This window comes from Carcharodon carcharias, chromosome 5, assembly GCF_017639515.1.
Source record: "Carcharodon carcharias isolate sCarCar2 chromosome 5, sCarCar2.pri, whole genome shotgun sequence".
In the NCBI taxonomy this organism is placed as follows: Eukaryota; Metazoa; Chordata; class Chondrichthyes; order Lamniformes; family Lamnidae; genus Carcharodon; species Carcharodon carcharias.
This window is the reverse complement of record NC_054471.1, coordinates 75,223,166-75,247,753: the sequence shown is the minus strand read 5'-3', so window position 1 is coordinate 75,247,753 and position 24,588 is coordinate 75,223,166. Positions and strand designations below refer to the sequence as shown.

The following is a 24,588-nucleotide window of genomic DNA, read 5'->3' as shown; positions in this document are numbered from 1 at the left end:
CTGTGCTTAGCTAAAAAGTTAAAGATAGCATCAAGCTTAAAGAAAAAGCACACAATTGCGCAAAGCTGGATGGCAGGTCAGAAGATTGGACAGAATATAAAGAACAGCAAAGAATGACTAAAAGATTAATAAGGAGGGAAAAATAGAGTATGAGAGAAAGCTAGAAGGAAGTATAAAGATAGTTGGTAAGGACTTCTAAAGGTGTTCAAATAAAAAAAAGAGTTAACAAAGTGAACGTTGGTCCTTTAGGAAGTGAGCCAGGGAATTATTAATGGAAAGTAAGGAGATGGCAGATGAATTGAACAAGTATTTTGCATTGATTTTCACTGTAGAAGATACAAGCAACATCCCAGAAACAGTGTAAAACAGGAAATGGAAGGGAGGGAGGAACTTGGGGAAAATTACAATTACCAGAGAAAGGGTACTGAGCAAATTGTTGGAGCTGTGGGCTGATAAGTGCCCGGGTCTTGATGGACTTCATCCTAGGATCTTGAAAGAAGTGGCTAGTGAGATAGTTGATGTATTGGTTTTAATTTCCAAAATTTCTTAGATTTGGAAGTTTCCATTAGATTGGAAAATAGCAAATGTAAGTTCTTTATTCTAAAAGGGGGGGGGAGACAGAAAGCAAGAAACTACAGGCCAGTTAGCTTAACATCTGTCCTAGGGAAAATGTTAGATGCTATTGTTAAAGATGTTATAGTAGGGCCCTGAGAAAAGTTTAAGGCTATCAAGCAGAGTCAACAAGGTTTTGTGAAAGGGAAATCATATTTAACCAATTTATTGGAGTTCTTTGAAGGAGTCATGTGCTGAGGATAAAGGAGAAGCGATGGATGTGCTGTGCTTAGATTTCCAGAAAGTGTATGATAAGGTGCCACATCAAAGGTTATTTCAGAAAATGAAAGCTCGTGGTCTAGGGGGTGACATATTGGCATGGAAAGAAGACTGGCTAGCTAACAGGAAACAGAGGGTAGCCATAAATGGGTCTTTTTCTGGTTGTCAGGATGTGATGAATGGTGTGCCACAGATGTCAGTGCTGGGACCTCAACTATTTACAATTTATATAAATGATTTGAATGAAGGGACGGATGGTCTAGTTGTTAAATTTGCTAATGACACAAAGATAGGTAGGGAAATAAGTTATGAAGAGAACGTAAGGAGGTTACAAAGTGACATAGATTAAGTGGGTGGGCAAAAATCTGGCAAATGGAGTGTAATGTGGGCAAATGTGAAATTGTCCATTTTGGAAAGAAGAATAAAGAAGAAGCATATTATTTAAATGGTGAGGGATTGCAGAGCTCTGAGATCCAGAGGGATTTGGGAGTCCTAGTGCATGAATCTCAAAATGCTGTACAAAAGTATGCAGGTACAGCAAGTAATTAGGAATGTTATCGTTTATTGAGAGGGAAACTGAATACAAAAGTAAGGAAGTTGTGCTTCAGTTGCACAGGACTTTGGTGAGCCTACGCCTGGAGCACTGTGTACAGTATTGGTCTCCTTCTTTAAGGAAAGATGTAAATGCGTTAGAAGCAGTTCAGAGAAGGTTTGTTTGGCTAAAACTAGGAATGGGCAAGTTGTCTTATGAGGAAAGGCTAGACAGGCTAGGCTTGTATCCACTGGAATTTAGAAGGGTAAGAGGTCACATGATCAAAACATTTAAGATCCTGAGAATGTGGAGAGGATGCTTCCTCCTGTGGGAAAATTTGGAACCAGGGGCCATGGTTTAAAAATAAGGGTTTATACAAACATACGAATTAGGAACAAGAGTAGGCCATTTGGCTCCTCAAGCCTCCTCTGCCATTCAATAAGATCATGGCTAATCTGATTGTAACCTCAACTCACATTCCTGCCTACCCCTAATAACCTTTCACCCTCTTGTTAATCCAGAATCTATCTAGCCCTGCCTTAAAAATATTCAAAGACTCTACTTCTACTGCCTTTTCAGGAAGAGAGTTCCAAAGACTCACTACCCTCTGACAGAAAAAAAATTATCCTCATCTCTTTCTTAAACGAGTGACCCCTTATTTTTAAACAGTGACCCCTAGTTTTAGATTCTCCCACAAGAGGAAACATCCTCTCCACATCCATCCTTCAAGACCCCTCAGGATCTTAAATGTTTCAATCAAGTCGCTTCTTACTCTTCTAAACTCCAGTGGATACAAACCTAACCCCTCCAACTTTTCCTCATAAACTCATTTAAGACAGAGATGAGGAGAAACTTTTTTCTGTTTGACGGCCGTGAGTCTTTGGAACTCTCTTCCACAAAAGGCACAATGTAGGTGTTATCATGATAACAGATGGTCTTGCTGTTGAGCCAGTAAGTTGGGGACTCGAACACCACTCCTAGAACTGAGCAAACAATTCAGTACAGTAACTAAGGGAGTGCCAGTTAAGGACGTGCATGATTTGAGAGGCTATCTTTCTAATGAGATGTCAAATTAAGCTTCCATCTGTCTGTCCTGATCTTGTGACGCTATTCCAAAGAGCTGGGGAGTTGTTTCATTGTCCTTGCTCCCAGTCTTCTCCCTCAAACCCACAATGTTAAAATCAGATTAACTTAGTCATTCGTGTCTTTGCTTTGTGCAAACTGGCTATGACAATTGATTATAAATAGTCATTCAGCAGTACAGAACTTGAGTATAGCTGAAGGAGGAGACATGTTGTTGAAGCTTCTTGCCTTGCACTGATCAGGACAGATGCAAGAATGCAAAATTTCAAAGTGAACAACAATTTATGCTGCATGAGAAATGGGGTGCTGATTGGTTGTCAAGTTGGCTCTGGTCAAGACGTTGCCATGTCAAATGCACCAGGGAGCTATTGTCCCCATGCTTTTTTTTAATTTAAAGAAGGTGCAAGGTCTGGACGTATTCCTTCTGCCTGCAGAGGTCCATGCCTGTGAATATATGTAATGTCTAGCAAGTGTAAGTGAGCTACATTGCAAGCCTGACTGATGATCTTAAATTGGTTATTACTGTAATTCTTAGCATGCTCGGGATTGTTAAGCAAATGCTGTCCAAATGCGAAATCATGCCTAATGTTAGGCATTATGTTTTGAGCTTTGCGTTGTTCCCTTTGAGATTTGGCATTCTTGTGAACAGTCCTGATGCATACAAGATGAAAAGCTTCAACAGCTTTCTTTTTTTAAAACAATACTCAAATGGTCATTTGTTGTACAGAACTTGAATATTGCTGAAAAGACATTTTGTCAAAGCTTTTCATGTTGCACTCATCAGGACAATCGCAAGAATACCAATATCAGGGGAAGCAAGAACTTGCTACTGCTTGAGAAAAGAGTGCTGATTGGCAAGTGGACTCTAGTAGAGGCATTGCCATGGAGGATGTACCAGTAAATGGTGACTGATAGTTAACTGTCAAGCATTGTTTGAAATTTAAACCTGGCAGCTTGACTCTGGTCAAAGCATGGCCCTGAGGAATGAACCAATGAATGGCTATCACTTATTTTGTTTAGCTGAAACAGATGCAATGTGTGTACATGTTCTTTCTGTCTGCAAAGAATAGGGCCCTGTGTATTAATATATGCAGCCTCCAGTACACACAAATGCACCACACTGTGAGCCTGACTGACAATCTTAAATTGGTTGTCTGCATCATTTTTAGCACACTGAGGATTATTTATCAAATGTTGTCCAATTGCGCAAAAATATCTAATGTTGGACACTGTGTTTTGAGTTTAGTAAGCACGGCTGGTTGGGTACGGTCTGTACCCTTTGTGAACAGCAGCTGGGACATGCTGTTTGATGCAATCCACCAGTCTTTGGGATGTACGGCCTACATACCTAGCATCACACAAGCACTGAAATTCATATACCACATCACTCAGAATCATACAGTGCAGAAGAGGCCCTTTGGCGCATCGAGTCGGCACTGATACGTGAGAAACACCTGACCTACCTACCTAATCCCATTTACCAGCACTTGGCCCATAGCCTTGAATGTTATGACATGCCAAGTGCTCATTCAGGTACTCTTTAAAGGATGTGAGGCAACCCGCCTCCACCACCCTCCCAGGCAGTGCATTCCAGATCGTCACCACCCCCTAGGTAAAAAGGTTTTCCTCACATCCCCCCTAAATCTCCTGCCCCTCACCCTGAACTTATGTCCCCTTGTGACTGACCTTTCAACTAAAGGGAACAGCTGCTCCCTATCCACCCAGTCATAATCTTGTACACCTCGATCAGGTCGCCCCTCAGTCTTCTTTGCTCCAACGAAAACAACCCAAGTCTATCCAACCTCTCTTCATAACTTAAACGTTTCATCCCAGGCAACATCCTGGTGAATCTCCTCTGCACCCCCTCCAGTGCAATCACATCATTTGTGTGATTAGCAGAATGCCTTCTTGGCTTGACAGCAGCATCCTGTTGGTGATGAATACCACTCGTGTAGCTACTGCATAGTTCACCAGTTGCTTACTTTTTGAGATACCTTGCCCTTCCAAGGTAATCTGAAGTAGACTGGGCACTTTTCAGGACCAAAAGTGACAGCCTTAGGCACGTTCATGTGTTTGAGTGATATGATTTGATCAGGATAGTCATTATCCTGCAGGATGTCTTTGGTGCACCCTATTTCAGCATCAAACTTGCATGATGTGCAAATGGCTTGGGCCCTATTTACGAGGGTGCCAGTAAGGCCAAACTTATAGTGTTGATATTCTTACAGTTCCATACCCGTCCATTGACCTGTGAAGGTGGGCTTGCAGTAGACCATGCGGAAAGGAAGAACATGTATAGACATTGTGCCTGTTTCAGCTAAATAAAGTAGATGAGAGCCATTAGTTGATTCATTCCTCAGTGCAATACCTTGACCAGTCAGTCATGCTGTCTGCTTTAAATTTCAAACCATGTTTGGCAGTTAACTGTCAGCCATTATTAACTGGTACATTCTCCATGGCAACGCCTCTACTAATCCGAGTCCACTTACCAACCAATCAGCGCTCTCTTTTCATACAGTATCAAGTTGTTACTTCCCCAGACGTTGGTAATCTTGTGTTTGTCCTGAATGCAAGATGAAAAGTTTTGACAAAATGTCTTTTTTCAGCAATTCACAAACACTTAGTTGATTATATAACCTCACACTAATTGTTCAGCATTCTTCGGGGAGTCAGAATTGGTCCATATGGCAACGTGCCAGCATGGACTAGACTAGACTTTTCCGATATAGGGCCCGCAGGCCACACCCCTCTATGCAGCCCCTGTACCTAATTTTCAAAATGCTGGTAAAACAGTTGAGTTTGAATGGAAGATTCTGCAGGCATTTTCTCTCCCGTGTTTGCTGCTGATAGGCTCACAGGTGGGCAGTGGTGAGTTTGGGGTCTGGGGCGCGTGGTCCAGAGGAGCGGAGGTTTATACAAGTGGGGCTCAGGGAATGGAGGTTTCGAGGAGATTGGGCAGTGGAGGGGGAGCATGAGGAGCGGAGGGGGAGCGTGGACAAGGGAGTGCGGCGCCGGGGAGCGTGGACAAGGGAGTGCGGCGCCGGGGAGCGTGGACAAGGGAGTGCGGCGCCGGGGAGCGTGGACAAGGGAGTGCGGCGCCGGGGAGCGTGGACAAGGGAGTGCGGGCACCAGGGAGCGTGGCCAAGGGAGTGTGGGCACCGGGGAGCGTGGCCAAGGGAGTGTGGGCACCGGGGAGCGTGGCCAAGGGTGGGTGAGCACCGGGGACAAGGGAGGGTGGGCACCGGGGAGCGTGGCCAAGGGAGGGCGGTCACCGGGGAGCGTGGCCAAGGGAGGGCGGTCACCGGGGAGCGTGGCCAAGGGAGGGCGGGCACCGGGGAGCGTGGACAAGGGCGGGAGGGCACCGGGGAGCGTGGACAAGGGAGGGCAGGTGCCGGGGACCATGGACAAGGCCGAGTGGGTGCTGGGGAGCATGGTTGGAGTAGGGCATGAGACAGCCAGAACAGGGCTCCGGCGTCCAGAGTGGTATCCAGAAGAGTTAATCGTGGAACATAGGGGTAGCAGGAGCAGTGCCCAATGATGTCTGAGAAAAAGTGTGTGGCTGGAGACTGTGTAAGAGAGAGAGGGTGTTGGGGAGAGTGTGTATGGTGGGGAGTTGCGAACGAGAGTGTGAGATGGCAGGGGTTGAATGAGAGTGTGAAGCAAGGGAAGAGATAGTGTGAGGGGAGTGTGTGTACGGGCACAGAGTATGTCTCACTCCCAGTATCAGGATTCTCATTCACCTTTGCTCAGACTCACCATCATAGAACCATAGAAAAGTTATAACACAGAAGGAGGCCATTCAGCCCATCATATCCATGCCAGCCCGAGGACACCCAAGTGCCCTTTCTAATCCCACCTTCCTGCACCTGGTCCATAGCCCTGCAGCTTATAGCACTTTAGGTGCAGATCCAGGTACTTTTTAAAAGAGTTTAAAGTTTCTGCCTCTACCACCAACTTGGGCAATGAATGCCAGACACCCACTACCCTCTGCGTAAAAAAGTTCTTCCTCATGTCCCCCCTACACCTTCTGCCACTTATCTTGAATCTATGTCCCCTGGTTCTAGAATTCTGTATCAAGGGAAACAATTTTATCCTGTCCACTCTATCTATTCCCCTCAATTTTGCACAACTCAATCAAGTCACCTCTCAGCCTTCTTTGTTCCAGGGAAAATAACCCCAACCTCTCCAATCTCTCCTTGTAGCTACACTTTTCTAACCTTGGCAACATTCCTGTAAACCTCCTCTGCACTCTCTCCAGAGCTATTACGTCCATACTGTAATGTGGTGACCAGAATTGCACACAATACTCCAGTTGTGGCCTCACCAGTGTTTTATACAATTCCAACATTATATCCTTACTTTTATATTCTATACCTCTGCCAATGAAGGAGAGCATTCCATATGCCTTCTTTACAACCTTGTCTACTTGAACTGCTGCCTTCAAGAACCTGCGTACTTGTACGCCAAGATCTCTCACTTCGTCTACCCCTCTCAGTATATTCTCATTTATTTTGTAATCCCTGTAACTGTTTGACCTCCCTAAATGTATGACCTCACACTTCTCTGTTAAAATCCATCTGCCAGTTTACTGCCCACTCCACAAACCCATCTATATTGTTTTGGAGATTATGGATACCCTCTACACTATCCACTACTCAACCAATCTTTGTGTCATCTGCAAATTTCTCAATCGTGCCCCCCACGTTCACGTCCAAATCGTTAATATATGACATAAACAGTAAGAGTCCCAACACCGAGCCCTGTGGGACACCACTTGAGACAACTTTCCATTTGCAAGGGCATCCATTGACCATTACCCTTTGTTTCCTGTTACAAAGCCAAGCTTTTATCCAGTTTGCCACATTACCCTGAATCCCATGGGCTTTTACTTTCCTAACCAAACTGCCATGTGGGACCTTTTCAAATGCCTTGCCAAAATCCATGTACACAACATCCACTGCACTACCTTCATCAACCCTTCTTGTCACTTCCTCAAAGAATTCAATCAAATTTGTGAGGCAAGACCATCCTTTAACAAATTCATGCTGACCATCCCTGACTAGTCCATGCCTTTCAACATGACAGTTAATCCTATCTCTCAGGATTGATTCTACTAAATTGCTCACCACCGATGTAAGACTAACTGGCCTATAATTGTTTGGCATTTCCTTTGATCCCTTTTTAAACAATGGAACTATGTTTGCATTTCTCCAGTCCTCTGTTACCTCCCCTGGAGCTAGTGAATATTGGAAAATCACCCTCTGAGCATCTGCTATCTCCTCCCTGACTTCCTTCAGCAGCCTCGGAAACAATCCATCTGGCCCTGGTGACTTATCAACTTTCAAGGATTTCAACCCTTTGAGTACTTCCTCTATCTTTATGACTATCCCGTCCAATATCTCGCAGTGTTCCTCCTGGCCTACTATATCTGCATCCTCCCTTTCCTTTGTAAACAAGGAGACAAAATATTCATTCAAAACCCTTCCCACAGCCTCTGCATCTACACACAAGTTTCCATCTTCATCTCTGATAGGTCCCACTTTTTCCTTAACTAACCTTTTAACATTAATGTATTGGTAAAACATCTTTGGGTTATCTTTAACTTTACTTGCTAATCATTTTTCATGCCCTCTCTTTGATTTCCTTATTTCCCTTTTTACTTTGTCCCTGCATTTCCTGTATTCATCTAGACTATCTGCAGTGTTTAGTTCGTTGTGCCTATCGTACGCTTTCTTTTTCTGTTTGATCTTCCACTGTACTCCTCTAGACAACCAGGGAGGTCTAGATTTGGTAGTACCACTCTTATTTTTATAGGGGACATGTCTACTTTGTACAATTAGGATCTTGCTTTTTAATGCTTTCCACTGGTTTTCCACTGTTTTATCCTCCAGCTTCCAGCAGTGCTGTCCAGTCCACCTTAGTCAAGTCCCTTCTCATTTCTGCAAAACTTGCCCTCCCCCAGTTCAAGACTTTTACTCCTGCCTTATCTCTGTCCTTTTCCATAATAATGCTAAATCTAACTGAATTGTGATCACTATCCCCGATATGGTCGCCAACTGTCACTTCACCCACTTGCCCTTCTTTGTTCCCTAAGACTAGGTCTAGAGTTGCATCTCCTCTTGTTGGGTCATGCACTCTCATCCTCTCTGTGTGAGGGTGAGTGAGTGAGCAGCCTGAGTCTGGAAGTGAGCTGGACGCATACAGGGCAGAATTTTCCCCCTGCTTGGGGAGAAGCTTAGGAGCGAGCTCATGGAGGCATGCCTCCAATTGGCACCACCATTTTACATGCCAATTAAGGCAAGGAAGCGCTATGCGCTCCTTGTGCGGGTGGGGGGGATTCCCTGAGCCGAGAGTGCACTCTTTCACACATGCGCATGAAAGAGCGCACTCATCTCCTTGAGGCTAAATGCTGCCTCAGGGAGATTGGCTCCTCAATAAAATATCTGAAAAATAGAAAAAAAAATGTCCCTGACATGCCCCCTCATGTGACACTGTCTCACGAGTTGGGACATGTCCATCACTTTTAAATACACTTTAATTACATTTTTAAAGATCTACATGAAACCTCATTCGGCCCATGGATGAGGTTTCATGCTTTTTCTAATGCCCGCCAGGACTCCCGGCCTGCCTGCCAACCTTAAGGTTGGATGGGCAAGACCATTAATTAGTTTAACGGCTTTGTCAATGGACCCAATTGGCCGATTCTGCTGAGCCCCCACCTGCCTGAAAATTGAAATGGGGCGGGGTGACGTTGGGAGTTCCACCTGATGTCATCCCATGTTATTTTGTTCACGTTGGCGAGTGCCCCCCCCCCCCCCCACACACTCGCCAACCGGGAAGTCCTGGCCATACAGACTCACCCTATTATTGCTCTATTTTTTTGCTCAGCAAGGTGTTTCTTTTCATACCTCAGTTTTATTTTGAAATTCATCTTTATTGTTGTGCCAAAGTTTCTCCTTCTGAAATTTGCTCACCAGCCCCTTGAGTGAAAAATATTGAAATGTGACCCCCTGCCCCCCCAGGCGAAAAGGTTGAACCAGCCTGAACTAGACCCTTCTCTCTGTGCCATTCCAAAACTCGCCTTACTAGGAGAAGTGATGTGCCTGCTACTGTACAATTCTGATGTGATCAGAAATTCCCACCTACAGTACACAGCAGCTCTATCCTAGCAACATAGGGGTAGCAGCAGCTTCGGGAGCATTAAATACATGAGGTAAGGAGGAAGAGAGCACCATGAGGAGGTCAGGAGGAGAGAAAATAAGTGGGAGGCAAATAGATGCTAATGATAAAAAGAAGAAATGGATAACCACTCTTGGAGAAAATGGATGATAAGATGGGGAAGAAGAAATGGATGACAATGGAGAGGGTAAAGGCAATGGTGAAAGAAGATGAATAATGGAAGTGAAAGGTAGAAGTGAATGGCAAGGAAGGGGGAATGGCCGGGATAAGAAGTGCAAATGATGGGTGCCATAAAAGGAGTAGGGATTTGTCGTCAGTTCGCTCTGAAACTGCTGTTCATGACTAAGGATATAGAAATAAGTGCCTTGCATTTATGTTGTGCTGGGTAGAAATACCCCAATATCGAAGGGAGTATGTAAGGGAGTGAACATTGAATCATTGTGGGAAAATAAAGAGCAAGGCAGAAGTTTCAAATGGTCAGGAGATAGATCGAAAAAACTATGGGGTTTAATGATGGAGTACCAGAGTAGGACTGAGATTGTGAATTGCACATGGATCCACACATACTCAAGTTATTAGCAAAGAAACCATTTTATTTCTTTTTGTGTTAAAAAATAAATTATTTTCAAATTACCTACAAGTGTAGTCATTTTTAAGTAATGCCTTCACATGTTTCAATGCTTGGATAAAACATCTTTGGAGCATAGCATTAATCTGCCAAGTTCACGTTGAGTAGAAGGGTTGAAAACCATTGGGCCAAACCGTCGTGAGTTAATTGGTTATTCTGTGCAGAGTGGCTGTGTGTTCATTAATAACTCATGTCATGAATGCTTAATTAGGGCCAAAATGTAGACCATAAGGATCTGTAGCAGTTTGTGAAGGCCTTAGAAACCCTTCACCTGTTACCGTTGATCTAGTTGGTTAGAGAGGGCAGGTCTTGTGGAGAACCATGTTGAGTAATAACTCTTCAAGTGGTTATGTTTTTCCTGAGGCCTGTTTTGTAAATGAAAGTAAGTATGAATAGGATAACCAATGTGCCTGTGTTTAATGCTGCTTCTCTTCAGTAACTTGTATGCTACATATGCATTTTGCAAAGGTTACGTCAAATCTCACTAATTCAAAATTGTTATTACTTTGACAAGGAATGGCCCCTTTATAACACACATTGTTACATTGTTACACTTGAGTTTATCAAATGCAGATGTATTTCAAAACTCCATTTTAGGTTCTGACTGAATATTCTTGGACATGGTATTTTATTCATTTTTGGGATGTGTGTATTGCTGGCAAAGCCAGCATTTATTGCCCATCCTAGTTCCTTGTTGTGATAGTGGTGGTGGTGGTGAGCCGCTGCCACATGGTTAAAGTGCTCCCACAGTGTTGTTGGGTAGGAAATCGTAGGATTTTGACCCAGCGGGAACGGGTGATTTATGTTTCCAAGTCGGGAAGGTGTGTGACTTGGCGGAGAATTTGGAGATGAAGGTGTTGTCATGCACCTGTATAAGAATGCCGAGTAGCTGTTCGGTCTCTTCTGTATGTGCCTTACTTTCTTTTTCTTTGATGTATGTGATTAAGTGCATAATGCTGAGCACTGGTTTACTATTGGCGTAAAGACCATAAGATGTAGGAGCAGGAGTAGGCCATTTGGCCCATTGAGTCTGCTCCACCATTCAATGAGATTATGGCTGATCTGATAATCCTCAACTCCACTTTCTTGCCTTGTCCCCATAACCCTTGATTCCCTTCCTGATTAAAAATCTGTCTATCTCAGCCTTGAATATCCTGAACGACCCAGCTTCCCTGCAGTAAGGAATTCCACAGATTCACTATCTTCTGAGAGAAGAAATTTCTCCTCACCTCTGTTTTAAATGGGTGCCCCCTTACTCTCGAGATTATGCCCTCTGGTCCTAGACTCTCCCACAAGGGGAAACAACCTCTCAGTAGCTACCCTGCCAAGCCCCCTAAAAATCTTATATGTTTCAATAAGGTTGCCTCTCATTCTTCTAAACTGCAATGAGTACTGGCCCAACCGACTTAACCTCTCCACATAAGAAAATTCCTCCATCCCTGGGATCAACCCAGTGAACCTTCTCTGGACTGCCTCCAATGCCAGTATATCTTTCCTTAGATAAGGGGACCAAAACTGTTCACAGTAATTCTAGGTGCGGTCTAACTAGTGCCTTGTATAGTTTTAGCAAGATTTCCCTATTTTTATATTCCATTCCCTTTGAAAAGAAGGCCAACATTCCATTTGCCTTCCCTATTACCTTTTGAACTTGTATGCTAGCTTTTTGTGATTTATGCATGAGGACTCCCAAATCCATCTCTGCTGCAGCCTTCTGAAGCCTTTTTCCATTTAAATAATATTCAGCTCCTCTATTTTTCCTGCCAAAGTGCAAAACGTCATATTGTCCCACATTATATTCCATTTGCCAAGTTTTCACTCACCCACTTAACCTGCCTATATCCCTCTGTAGGCTCTTTGTGCCGTCCTCACCACTTGCCTTCCCACCTATTTTTATGTTATCTGCAAACTTGGCAATGGTACATTCATTTCCCTCATCCAAGTCATTAATATATATTGTAAATAACTGAGGTCCCAGCACTGATCCCTGTGGCATTCCACTCGTTACAGGTTGCCATCCCAAAAATGCACCCCTTATCCCAACTCTCTGTCTTCTATTAGTTAGTCAATCCTTTATCCGTGCTAATATACTACCCCTAACACCATGGGCTCTTGTCTTATTAAGTAGCCTTATGTGAGATTACTACCAATCCATCCACTATCTCTGTAGCTACTTCCTTTAGTATCCTAGGATGCATCAGTTCCAGGTGACTTATCAGCCTTTAGCCTCAATAGTTTCCCTAGTACTTTTTCTCTAGTGATAGTTATTGTATTTACTTCCTCCCCGCCCTTTACCCCTTGATTATTTAGTATTTTTGGAATGCTATTAATATCTTCTACTGTGAAGACTGATGCAAAGTAATTATTCAACTCCTCTGCAATTTCCTGGTTCCCCATTATTATTTCTTCAGCCTCATTCTCAAAGGGGCCTATGCTCACTTTGGTCTCTCTCTCTTCCTTTTTATATATTTAAAGATGCTCTTACCGTCTGTTTTATATTACTTGCTAGCTTACCCTCAAAGTTTATTTTCCCCCTCTTTTTCTTTTGGTCATCTTTTGTTTTTTAAAACTTTCCCAATCCTCTGGTTTACCACTAATCTTTGCCACAGTGTATGATTTTTCTTTCAATTTGATACTGCCCTTAACTTCCTCGGTTAACCATGGTTGGTTTATCCCCTTCCTAGAATCCTTCTTCCTCACTGGGATATATCTTTGCTGTGAGTCATGAACTATTTTCTTAAAAGTCTGCTATTGTTCATCAACCGTCTTTTCTGCTAAACTCCTCTCCCAGTCCACTCCAGCCAACTCTGCGCTCACTCCTTTGTAATTACCCTTATTCAAGTTTGGCATAGTTGTTTCCAATCCAAGTTTCTCTCGCTCACACTGAATGCTAAATTCTACCATGTTATGGTCACTGTTGCCTAGGAGATGTTTTACTATGAGGTCATTTATTAAACCTTCCTCATTACACATTACCAGACCCAAAATAGCCTGATCCAGCGTTGGACCCACAACATATTGTTCTAGGAAACTGTCCCAAATGCACTCCGTGAATTCTTGCTCATGGCTACCTCTGCCAATTTGATTTTCTCAATCTACATGAAAATTAAAGTCACCCATGATTAATGTACTGCTTTTTTAACATGCCTTCATTATGTCCTGATTTACTCTCTGTCCTACAGTATAGCAACGGTTTGGGATAAAAAGGAGATAAAAACTGGGAACTAAATATTCAGTGGTACATGACTTTTCAAAAGAACGTGCAGGAAGGAAAGGGGCTGGGGTAGCTTTGTTAGTATGAGATGGAATAAGTATGATAGCAAGAAATGATCTTGGATCAGAATTTGTAGAATCTATATGGGAGGAGGTAAGAAAAAATAAGGGGAAAGCAACACTGGTGGGAGAAGTCACGCACCCTGAATATTCAGTTCCTAGCTTTGATCTCCTTGTAACCATGTCTCTGTAATGGCTATAAAATGATACCCATTAACCTCTATTTGTGCTACTATTTCATTTATTTTGTTCTGAATACTACATGCATTTAGGTAAAGCGCCATTAATTTTGCCTTTTTACCATTTTTTCCCCCTTTGACCCTATTTGCAGCTTTTTTTTTTAATGTTTGCACACACTGTCCCTTCCTGTCACACTCTGGGTATTATTACCTAAATAACTGCCCTGCAATGCTGCCATATCCTTTTGCTTTGTAAGCCTATGTATCCCCTTTCCAGAGCCTTCCCTCCCCCCAACCCCCTGTATTTAGTTTCAAGCCCTCTCTACAGCCCTAGTTATTCAATTCACCAGAACACTGGTCCCAGCACAATTCAAGAGAAGCCTGTCCCACCGGAACCGTTCCCTTCTACTCCAGTACCGGTGGCAGTGTCCCATGAACTGAAACCCATTCCTCCCACGCCAATCTTTGAGCCATGTGTTTAACTCCTTGCACTCTATTGTAAGTTGTACTCCCTGAAGTGTTCAACTCCGGCACTCTATTAAAAAAACAAATTACTGAGGATGCTGGAAAAACTCAGCAGGCCTGACAGCATCTGTGGAGAGAGAAACAGAGTTAACGTTTTGAGTCCGAATGACTCTGGAAAAAGCTTATACAGACTCGAAACGTTAACTCTGTTTCTCTCTCCACAGATGCTGTCAGGCCTGCTGAGTTTTTCCAGCATTTTCTGTTTTCGTTCCGACACTTTATTCTAAGTCCACTGAAGCGCTCAACTCCAGCAATCTATTGTAAGTTACTCTCAAGTGCTAAGTCGCAGTAAATTGGTTCCCAACACACAAGGCCTATCTGAGTCACTTAATGAGGAGAGTTTCAGCTGGTTCTTAATTAAGCTGCTCTTTCACTGGAAAAAACCCTGTTTAAGAGTGGCAACTACAGAATTTAAACTGTAGATTTCAGATTAATGCCAACTACAAACTTAATTAGGTTTGTACAAAGTAAAAAATTAGACTTTCTTATCCAACAATTGCACTCAGTTCTAGGTTAAGCTGAGCTTGTTAGCTGAACTAACACAACTGAACCAACATGCTCCTAACACAAAAGGCCTAGCTGAGTCATTTAATGAGGACCTAGTTTCAGCTGGTTCTGTGGAGTGCCATGTTTGTGAACTGTAGGTTAAAACCCAGATCATATGCTGCTTGCCTTGGGTCAGATTGGAGCTGCCAGTGGCTAACTGAGACCTGGGAAACTCTGTCATTAAAGAAATCTGCTTTTAATTAATAAAAAAATCATTTTCAGAACGTGAGATTTGCTGGCAAGGTCAGCATTTATTACCCACCCCTAATTGCCCTTGAGATGTTGATGGTGCCTTCTTGAACCCCTGCAGTCTGTGAGGTGAAGGTACACCCACAGTGTTTTGGGTAAAGCAGTTGACCCAGTGACAATGAAAAGATAGTGAGATGGTGTCATGGGTCGTGTCTCTCCTCCTGATGATTGCTGAAACTACCAGGTCATCCTTTGTAAGAGCTGGAACTGATCCGGTTGAACACTGCTTGTAATTCAATTGTGTCGTCCTTCTCTGCAGGTTCGGAAACATGTGAATGACCTGTATGAAGATTTACGAGATGGACACAACTTGATTTCTCTGCTGGAAGCTCTTTCTGGGGACACTCTGGTAAGTCCAGTTGTGCATCAACGTGAAACAATTTAACCCTTGGCGGTTCAGCAGGAACTTCACTTCAAATGTGTTTCACACTTTCCTGTATTTTTTTTTTTCACACTAAAGATGCTGAATAGTCGGTTTTGCAATTTTGGATTTATTTTTATTCTTTTTCTTAACGCCTCAAAATACACCTCCCCCCATTCTTTTTTAAATTGTGCTCTTCCGGGAATATTTACAGCTCCTGCTGCAATTATCTCTGCATATCTGGAAATTAAATCATTTTAGACCAATTTTGGAGGGAGTGTGTGGAGATAAATAGAAGTAGGTTGAAGTATTCTATGTAGTTCATTCAGCCTTAGAAAGAGGGATTTGGACGTGGTGTTTTATTCATTTTTGGGATGTGTGTATTGCTGGTAAGGCCAGCATTTATTGCCCATCCTAGTTGCTCTTGTGGTGATGATGGTGGTGAGCCACTGCCACTTGGTTAAAGTGCTCCCACACTGCTGTTGGGAACGAATGATTTACGTTTCCAAGTCAGGAAGGTGTGTGACTTGGCAGGGAATTTGGAGGTGAAGGTGTTGCCATGCACCTGCTGCCGCCCATGTCCTTTGTTGAGGTATAAAATTGCCGAGTAGCTGTTCGGTCTCTTCTGTATGTGCCTTACTTCCTTTATCTTTTGTTTGCTTTTCTCTGTTTTATGTTTTCCTTGGTGTTTTCATTTCATACAACTTTTTTCTTCACTTCTCGTCTGCCCTGTGCCTTTTTGTCCTTCTTTCCCTGTACCTCCTGTATGGTTCGATAGCCAAGGGAGCGAGATATACTGAAGACGTTACGGTTGGTGAGTGCAGCAGAAGCATGCGCGTGTGACCAGCATGAGGATGATGATGGTGATAAGGGGGTAGGTTGCTCGACTAGCCCCCAGTGACTGTACTAATGTTTCTTGTGCTGATTGGTGGAGAGATTGTGTAACAAAAATAGAACTAAAAAGTGTTCTAGTAACGCACACTAATTTCCTGGTAGAGACAATGTGGTATGGGGCAACCTGTTGCCAAGGGTGTCAAAGTTTGTGCCATCCAACTTGATACCAGCTGGGAACAGTGGTAGTTTTAACTGTAAACTCCCTGCAAAATTCAGTTCTTGTTTGACCACAAACTGTTTGCTGGAATTAGACCGTGCATTTGACTTTTCAGCCATTTTAGAGCCCATTGAACCAGCGTGGAAGCAAGTCACCCTTGAACCTGAGGGCCTACCTAAAAAGTAAGGCTTCTTTCCTCCCCTGCAAAAAAGGGGAAAAAATTATTATTTGAAAGCCATATTTTCACTGGGGGAGAAAAGTACATTCCTTCCTATTATTCAACTTGATGGTTGAAACCAGCTTCATTTTTCCGTGTTCTGTATATATTTCCAAGGAGCTATCTTTGGAAAAAAGATGTAGACCCAGAGTTTATCATACAGTCACATCAGTTTCAGATTAAGTTACTAAAAGTGGAGGTGGAAATCAGGAGTAGGGCTGGGGGTGCTGGGAAATCACTGGGAATTTGCAGTGGGTTTTAAGTATTTGTTATTCAGGCAACTGCTTCTGTCAAACTTTTTTGGTGGAACTCGATCAGAAGTTGTACTGTTTGCTGAAGTTATTAATCTGGGGATTGAATTTCCCATGGGAGCTCTTCTGATCTTCTGTAATTATTGGCAGGAGATCAGTCACAATCCTGGAAAAGTAGCGGGAGGATCCCTCGCTACGTCTATCCATTGATCTGAAAAGGGTAAGGGTTGGGGGCTTGGTATGGTGAGGAAGGCTTCCACACTTGGTCTCCAGTGTCAGGAGAAGGCTCAATTGCCTCATTGTTTAAATTTGCACGTCATTTGAGTTGGCTCCCACAGGCACCTTTTGTAACATGTTCCTAGCTTGCACTATTGGTGTGGAGTTTAGTTTAATTTTATTTCCATAAAAGTGTGATTGCACACCATCTGATACTGTTAATACATTTCAGCACCAGGCTTGCCAATACTCCAGGAATCCCCTACAGTGTCAAAGTTTTCACAACTAATCTCCGGGACACTGTTGTTAGAAACCCGGGAATAAAATCATAAGGTTATTCAAAGCAAATTGTTCATCTTTCATTTTCTTTGAATACTTTGCTTATTAGTTAGGAACATTGTAGAGATGAAGAGAAGGCTATTTACCTGGGTGGAGTAATTGGAGATGGAAGGTCATGTGATGAAACCACCAGAAATGCATCCAACCTGAGGTGATTTCCCTAGTTGGTGTACCTGTAACCTGGTACTCTAAACTGCTGGAAAGGGAGTAAGTGGGGATATGTTTCAGGTAACTCTCTGATGTGAAACCCAGTATCCCATCTCTGCAAACAAGTGGTATTGAGACAGAAGATCTTAATGTTTGATAATGTTTCACCCAGGTCTTCCAACGGCCTCAGTGAATTTTCTGTTTCTGATCCCAACCTTTCTTTATTCTCACCCTACCATCCTTTGCTGCTTCTCCAACCAGGGAAGCCCATTGCTTTTTGTGATTTCCTTCCTAACCTTCCAATTCCAATCTTAAAGTGCATTAGGTACTCTGAGAGCAGTTCAAATGAATTCCATCTTCAATCACACTGGATGTTTTTCAGAAGATTGTGTTTATTTGTGCTGCAACACTATAAGGAGCACTTGCTGCATGTGCACAGCATCAGCTGCCTGCACTAAAACAAACAAGTTGGCTTGACACAGACTAACAATAAAATTCAAGTTACCCATTTAGATACAATTGCAAATTCGTGTATTGAGTTTACCTATCATTTAGCAACTGTTACCCCTGTAAAAAAAAAATGCTTTTGATAATTCTGTGAACGATGAGGATATGTAATCAGGAAACTTTAGTAAACGAGATTCAAAAGTAGCATTCAAAAATATTTAAATAAACGCGTTTATTTTTTATTTTCATAGTCTGATTAATTATGGATTGTGGCAAGTTAATTGGTTTCTGTGTAGGGGGCACTTTCAGTTCCTAATTAAACTATCTCAAAATCAAGGTAATTGTCCAGGCAAAAATTTCAGTAGCCACAGTATGTGGATATAGCTGTCCCTGACACCTTTCCAGTAGGTGGCAGGAGTTGCGTTTTCAGAGATATTGGGTCATAACGCAGTAAAATTCACATTGCATTAGTGTTGAAACAGTAACAAAAACTTGCAGTTAAATTGCACCCTTTGTATAAATTTTAAAAAACTGCTTTTCAGAGTCATAAGAAAAATATGAACATAGATCAAAAAGCAGGACAACCGAAAGCTTGGTCAAATAAGTGAATTTTAAGAAGGATATTGAAAGTAGAGAGGGACATGGCAAGATTGAGGAATTTAAGGAGGGGATTCCACAGTACAAGGCCCAGACATCTAAAGACATGGATGCTAATGGAGGGGAAGATTCATAAGATACTCAAGGGAGAGGAATAAGTAGTTCATTAGTGGGACTTTCCTCTTCTGATTCCACTCTTAGCTATCTGATTATAGCAAGAGAATCTCCCAAAATGGCTCCTCTTCCTGCTGTCTCTGGATGCCCCCAAAGATCTAGCTTTGGGCCATCCTCCCTTCCTCTTTCTCATCTACATGCTGTGTCTTGATGTCATCATCTGAAAATGTGGTGTCAAATTCTGTATGTCTACTGACGACACTCGCCACCAGTTCCCTTGATCCCCACACTGTCTCTGTGTCATCAGACTTCTTGTCCATTGCCCAGTCCTGGATCATCCAAAATTTTCTCCAATTAAATATTGGGAAGATCAAAACCATTGTCTTCAGCTCCTGCTCCAAGCTCTGTTCCCTAGCCACTAACTCCATTCATCTCCTCAGTCATTGTCTGAAGCTGAACCAGACCTTTTGCAAACTTACCATCCTATTTGACCTGAGCTGAGCTTCTGACCCCACTTCTCCTCTTACTTCCAAAGGCCACCTGCTTCCATCTCCACCTCAGCTCATCTGCTGCAATTCCCCATCCATGGTTTTATCGAGCTTGGAAGTAACAATTCTAATGTTCTCCTGGTTGGCCCACTGCCTTCCACACTCCATAAACATAAACTTATCCAAGCTCTCCTGCCTGCATTCTGACTTCTCCAAGATCTGTTCACCCATGACCCCTATGTTTAATGATCTACATTGATTCCAGATTTAGCAAAAGCTCGATTTTAAAATTCTCATGTTCAAATCCTTCCATGACCTTACTCCATGCTACCTCTAAGCTTTCCCAGTTCTACTACCTCTGGCCTCTAGGCACATGTACCACATCCTTGCCCCAATATTAGTGGCTGTACCTTCAATTGCCTGAGCTCTGGATTTCTTCTCTTAAATCCTCTAACTCTCTCTTCTTTTTTTCTATTCATGGAATGTGGGCATTGCTGGCTGGTCCAGCATTCATTGCCCAAATTGCCCTTGTTCAGAAGGCATTTAAGAGTCAGCCACATTGCTGTGGGTCTGGAGTCACATGTAAGGCCATTAGACATTAGTGAACCAGATGGGCTTTTACAACAACTGACAATGGCCATCATTAGACTTTTAATACAAATTCTGCTGCGTCAGGATTTGAACCTGGGTCCCCAGGGCACTACCACAGCTCTGTAGATTACTAGACCAGCGACAATACCACTACGCCATTGCCTCCCCTATCCAAGATACTTCTTAAAACCTATCTCTTTGACCAAGTATTTGGTCACCGATCTTAATCTCTTATGTGGCTTGGTGTGATATTTGTATGATTAGGCTCCTGTGAATATTGGGATGTTTCACTGTTAATGGTGCTATATAAATACAAGTTGCATCTAACATTGTATTCTATTCTGTAAGATTGCATGTTTGCAAACTTGCAGAAAGGGGCCATCTTATGACTTTCGGGGGCACTGATGAGAATTTTGGGTATCCTTCCTGAGATTAGTAAAGTCGAAACATGATCCCTTCTGTTTCGCTCTTGTTGGACCTATCACAAGCAGATATGGAGAACCTTTTTTTCTTTAAATTTGTAGTGTAGCAAAGCTATCCACACAGGGAAACACTGGCAACTGACCACAGTAACTGCATTTGCTGTTGATTGCTTTTTGATAATGTCCTATTTAATGCTAAATATCAAAAGATTTCTATCAAATCCTTAAGAACTATTCTCAGAACAAGCCAATAATGAACATTTTAAGGCAGAACTGGCTAAATTTCCATGAGCCCAGAGACCCACTTCATATGTAACACTACAGGATTTATGTTGCTGAGCTACAGTTGTTCTTGTGGGTTGTGGCCAGACTTTTCTAACTAAACGGTAAAGAAAAATTTTGTGGCTGCACCTAGTGTACCACTATTCCTGGCCAGAATGGAGATGATAGGGTAACCCTCCTGTCAATCATGCTGGAGACTTCATTGCCGTAAGTGACTGGGATTGATTTTATGTGTATGCTTTGTATTATACAACGATGCTCCACTCCATTTTGCTACAAAAAAAATCATCTTGCTTTCAATAAGAGGCATTGCTTTAGTTTTATCGTAGGTTCTGTTGCTGTAGTTTGTAAAGGCCTTTTTAAATAGACTCTGTAGACTGTTTGCTGTAGTGCACTATTTGAATAGACTGCTGAATAAATAGATTCAGTTTACTGTAAGATAAATGGTTTTCTGTGAGTCCCATTGTAAATTCAGTTCCGTCTCCAAATCATTGGCTGAACACTGATATCAATAGAGACTTTGACTTCCAAAGGGCAGTTAAGGGTCAATCACTGATATTTTGATACTGCTTTCCCTACCTTTTACTGTTAGTGGTTGTTTCCATTCTCAGATCACAGAAACGGCGTGGGTAAAAGCAGACTAATAAAATGGTCCTTTTGACATTTTTTTTAAAAGAAAAGATTTTGGCTGATTTGAAAGTCATGCTTTCCTTTTTCCACAAACTGGACAGTTCCTTGACAGCACTTTCTGCTACTGAGAGGGGTGACATAAGCCTGCTTAAAATCATCAGCCTTTGCCTTGTTCTTTGGACACTGAACAGGAGATGTGCTTTAAGGGAAGATCTTTTCCTAAAAATATATAAATATTCTTGTTCTTTGACTTTTCCACTTGAGGAGATTGGCTACCTCCTTTTGGCCAGGGTATGGTGGTGGTGCGTCCTCTTACTCTTTGGGACTACGCTTTGATTCTGAGATGTTCAGAACCACTATGGTACTTCCTAAATGTTCTCACCTTCCTATAAAAAATAATCTAATTCAGACAAAGCAGCTTCAAACCTCAGTCTGATGCTATACCAAACAATTTGCTGTGCTTGACATTTTATACATATTCTGCCCCCATCTGTGTAGATGCCAGATGGTTACCAGAATTAAATCTGCCCATGGAAAAAGGTATTGGGCATTTGATGGATGCTCTGGGACAGTCTGAGCTTTTTTCCTGTTATTCGGGGTTTACAGGGCGGGGCGGAGGCTTAACTTTAACTTTTAGTGTGAGGAATTAAATTTGACCAAGAGAAAATTTTGGAGCTATTCTCGGGATTGCGGTTAAATGCATCAGCCTACCACGCTTTCTCCGATTGCATTTCTCCAACAGTGTGCGCATGCTGTGCAGTTGCAACAATGCATGCAAAGCCTCACAGAACTCCAGTAAGTCTTTCAAATGCAGTTTTCTGATTTAATTGGTGAATTTTCTATTGTCTGTTTTGAGGAAAGTTACTAATAAAGTGTCCTTGTTTTGTTTTTTCCCTAAACACAGCCCCGTGAAAAAGGGCGTATGCGCTTTCACAGATTACAGAATGTACAGATTGCATTGGACTACTTAAAACGTCGGCAGGTAAGTTGTGTGTTTGCTTGTCTGAAGAATTATTGAACAGGCTGAAACTTACTTCTCTAGACAAGAGAAGGCTAATGGTGGTCTGAGGTCTTTCAAAAATTATGAAATGGTTTGAGAATGTGGAAGTAAAGAAAATATTTCCACTTCTGAGCGAGTCTAAAACTAGGGATTGTAAATATAAGATGGCCACTAATAAATCTAAGGAGGAATTCAAGAGAAGCTACTTTACCCAGAAAGTGATTTGAATGTGGAACTGGCTACCGGTTGTAACAGTTGTGGCAAATATCATAGATGCATTTAATGTGAAGCTAGACAAACACATGAGGGAGAAAGGCATAGAAGCTTTGCTGAGATAAGGTTAGGTGAAGAGGACTGGGAGAAGTGGAGCACAGACATTGGCAGGGACCTTCAGGGTCAAATTACCTGTTTCTGGGCTCTACCTCCTAAAACTGACTCTTAAATATAAATCATTTCGGATTATTCACATGTTAGTATGGAAATGTTCAGCCTGCCAGATTAAATTGGTAGAACAAATTAACAAGGCTGTTAAGGGATTACAAGTCCTTGCCTTTAGAAGTCAGAGTACAGAGTGAGGAAATTATATTAATCCTTATAAATCATTGGTTAGACTTCAATTTAAATATTGTATCCATTCTGGGCACAAAGGAAGGGAGGATGTGTTAAAGCCTTGGAGGGCATATAGAGAACATTTATTAAGATTTACTAGAACGCTACCTGGGATGTGAGACTTTAGTTCTGTGGACAGGCTGGAGAAGCTAGAATTCTCCTTGGAGCAGAGAAGGTTAAAGAAAGATTTAAGAGTGCTTCTAAAGGCTTTTATTTGAGTCAATAGGGAGAAACAGTTTACATTGGCAAGTGGATCAGTAAGCAGAGGACATAAATTGAGGATAAATGGCAGAAGAATGAGGGGAAGGTGAGAATTTAGTTTACTGTAGGAAGTTGCGCTCTGAAATGCACTGCCTGAAAGAATAATGGAAGCAGATTCAGTAATAACTCTCAAAAAAGGCATTGAATAAATACATAAAAAGGAAAAAAATTGCAGAACTACAAGGGAGTGTGACTAATTGGATAGCTGCTTTCAAGGGTCTGTGCAGGCATGATAGGCTGAATGGCCTGCCACGCCATGTCATTCTATGTCTTCAGGAAGTGTGTCCCTAGCTCTGGGTGAGAAAGATATCTGACACTCCTAATTGATGTTCAGCAATCCCCCTGGTCAAAGTGCATGTATGTGGGCATCAGTTGAGAACAGGCTATGAATTGCAGTCCTCAGCATTGATTCTGACTGATTTTCTTTTAGTACCAAGGCAGCTAACAACCTGCAGGCACTGTCCAAGCTGGTGCAGGTGAAATGGTAACTTGTTTAGGACAGCAAACTCCCACCCCTTATAAAACCACGGCACCCAAAGAATTCTCTGGACTTGGTGAACTTACTTTTGGAGTTGTGTGATAATAACAATAATACTCTTTTTTTTTTTAATACTACATTTTGGCAAGCTGTTGAATCACTTTGTTCTTCTGGGCTAACAGGTCAAGCTGGTGAATATAAGAAATGACGACATAACCGATGGGAATCCTAAGCTAACTTTGGGGCTGATCTGGACCATTATTTTGCACTTTCAGGTACACTTCTTATTTTTCTCTTCAATATGTTTGTGCTGGCTCAATTTAACTTCCAGCATTGATTGCTGGAAGTATTGCTGGAAAACTTGTTCTTTTTTAAGTTGCTGTATTCTGCGTGTTATGTTAGGTTTCCTAGTCGAGGATTTTGAACAGCATCAGGATGGTGATTGGGTTGCATTTTCATGATTAGTATTTGACATATTTGTTTTGTGAAATGGATGTGATCCATATTTGGACTGGAATAAAATAGACACAAGGGGCAGAATTTTGCCCTTGATGGGCAGGTGGGCCCCACTGGCTCAGCGGTGGGCAGGCAGCCGATCGTTGCTGCCGAAATGGGCCACGCCACAATTGAGGCCCGCCCAGTGGGCTGACCGACGGGAAGCGCTATGCTTCCCGATTCCCCAACTGCCAGAGTGTGCTCTTTTGCGCATGTGCACGAAAGAGCGCACATCTCCCTGAGACTAAGTGCTGCCTCAAGGAGAGAGCTGACAGTGTTATAAATATCAAAAATAGAATAATAAAAAAATTAACATATTCCCCTCATGTGACAATGTCACATGAGATGGGACATATTAATAAATATCACAGAAACTTTCTTAAACTTCTTAAAAACAGACATGAAACCTCATCCCTCCGGTGGATGAGGTTTCATGTTTTTTCAGAAGACCGCTGGGGCTCCTGGCCTGTCCACCAACCTTAAGGCAGGGCCTTTAATTAATTTAACTACCTTGTCAATGGCCTCAATTGGCCATTGACAGGTTGGCTGGCGGACAGCTGATCGCACTGT

General features: G+C 42.5%; 1 protein-coding gene across 3 annotated transcripts in view; it reads left to right on the top strand.

Moving 5' to 3' along the window:
- The window catches only part of dst (dystonin), a 576,136-nt gene that overhangs the window by 152,622 nt on the left and 398,926 nt on the right, over positions 1–24,588 (top strand). For 2 of the 3 annotated variants that reach the window (XM_041188906.1, XM_041188907.1), the window contains exons 3-5: positions 15,282–15,371; positions 22,080–22,157; positions 23,706–23,798. In XM_041188906.1, the coding sequence (XP_041044840.1) occupies positions 15,282–15,371; positions 22,080–22,157; positions 23,706–23,798 (261 nt within the window). Of the gene's footprint in view, positions 1–15,281; positions 15,372–16,161; positions 16,198–22,079; positions 22,158–23,705; positions 23,799–24,588 lie in introns of all 3 variants that reach the window. The other variant, XM_041188904.1, reaches the window with a different exon arrangement.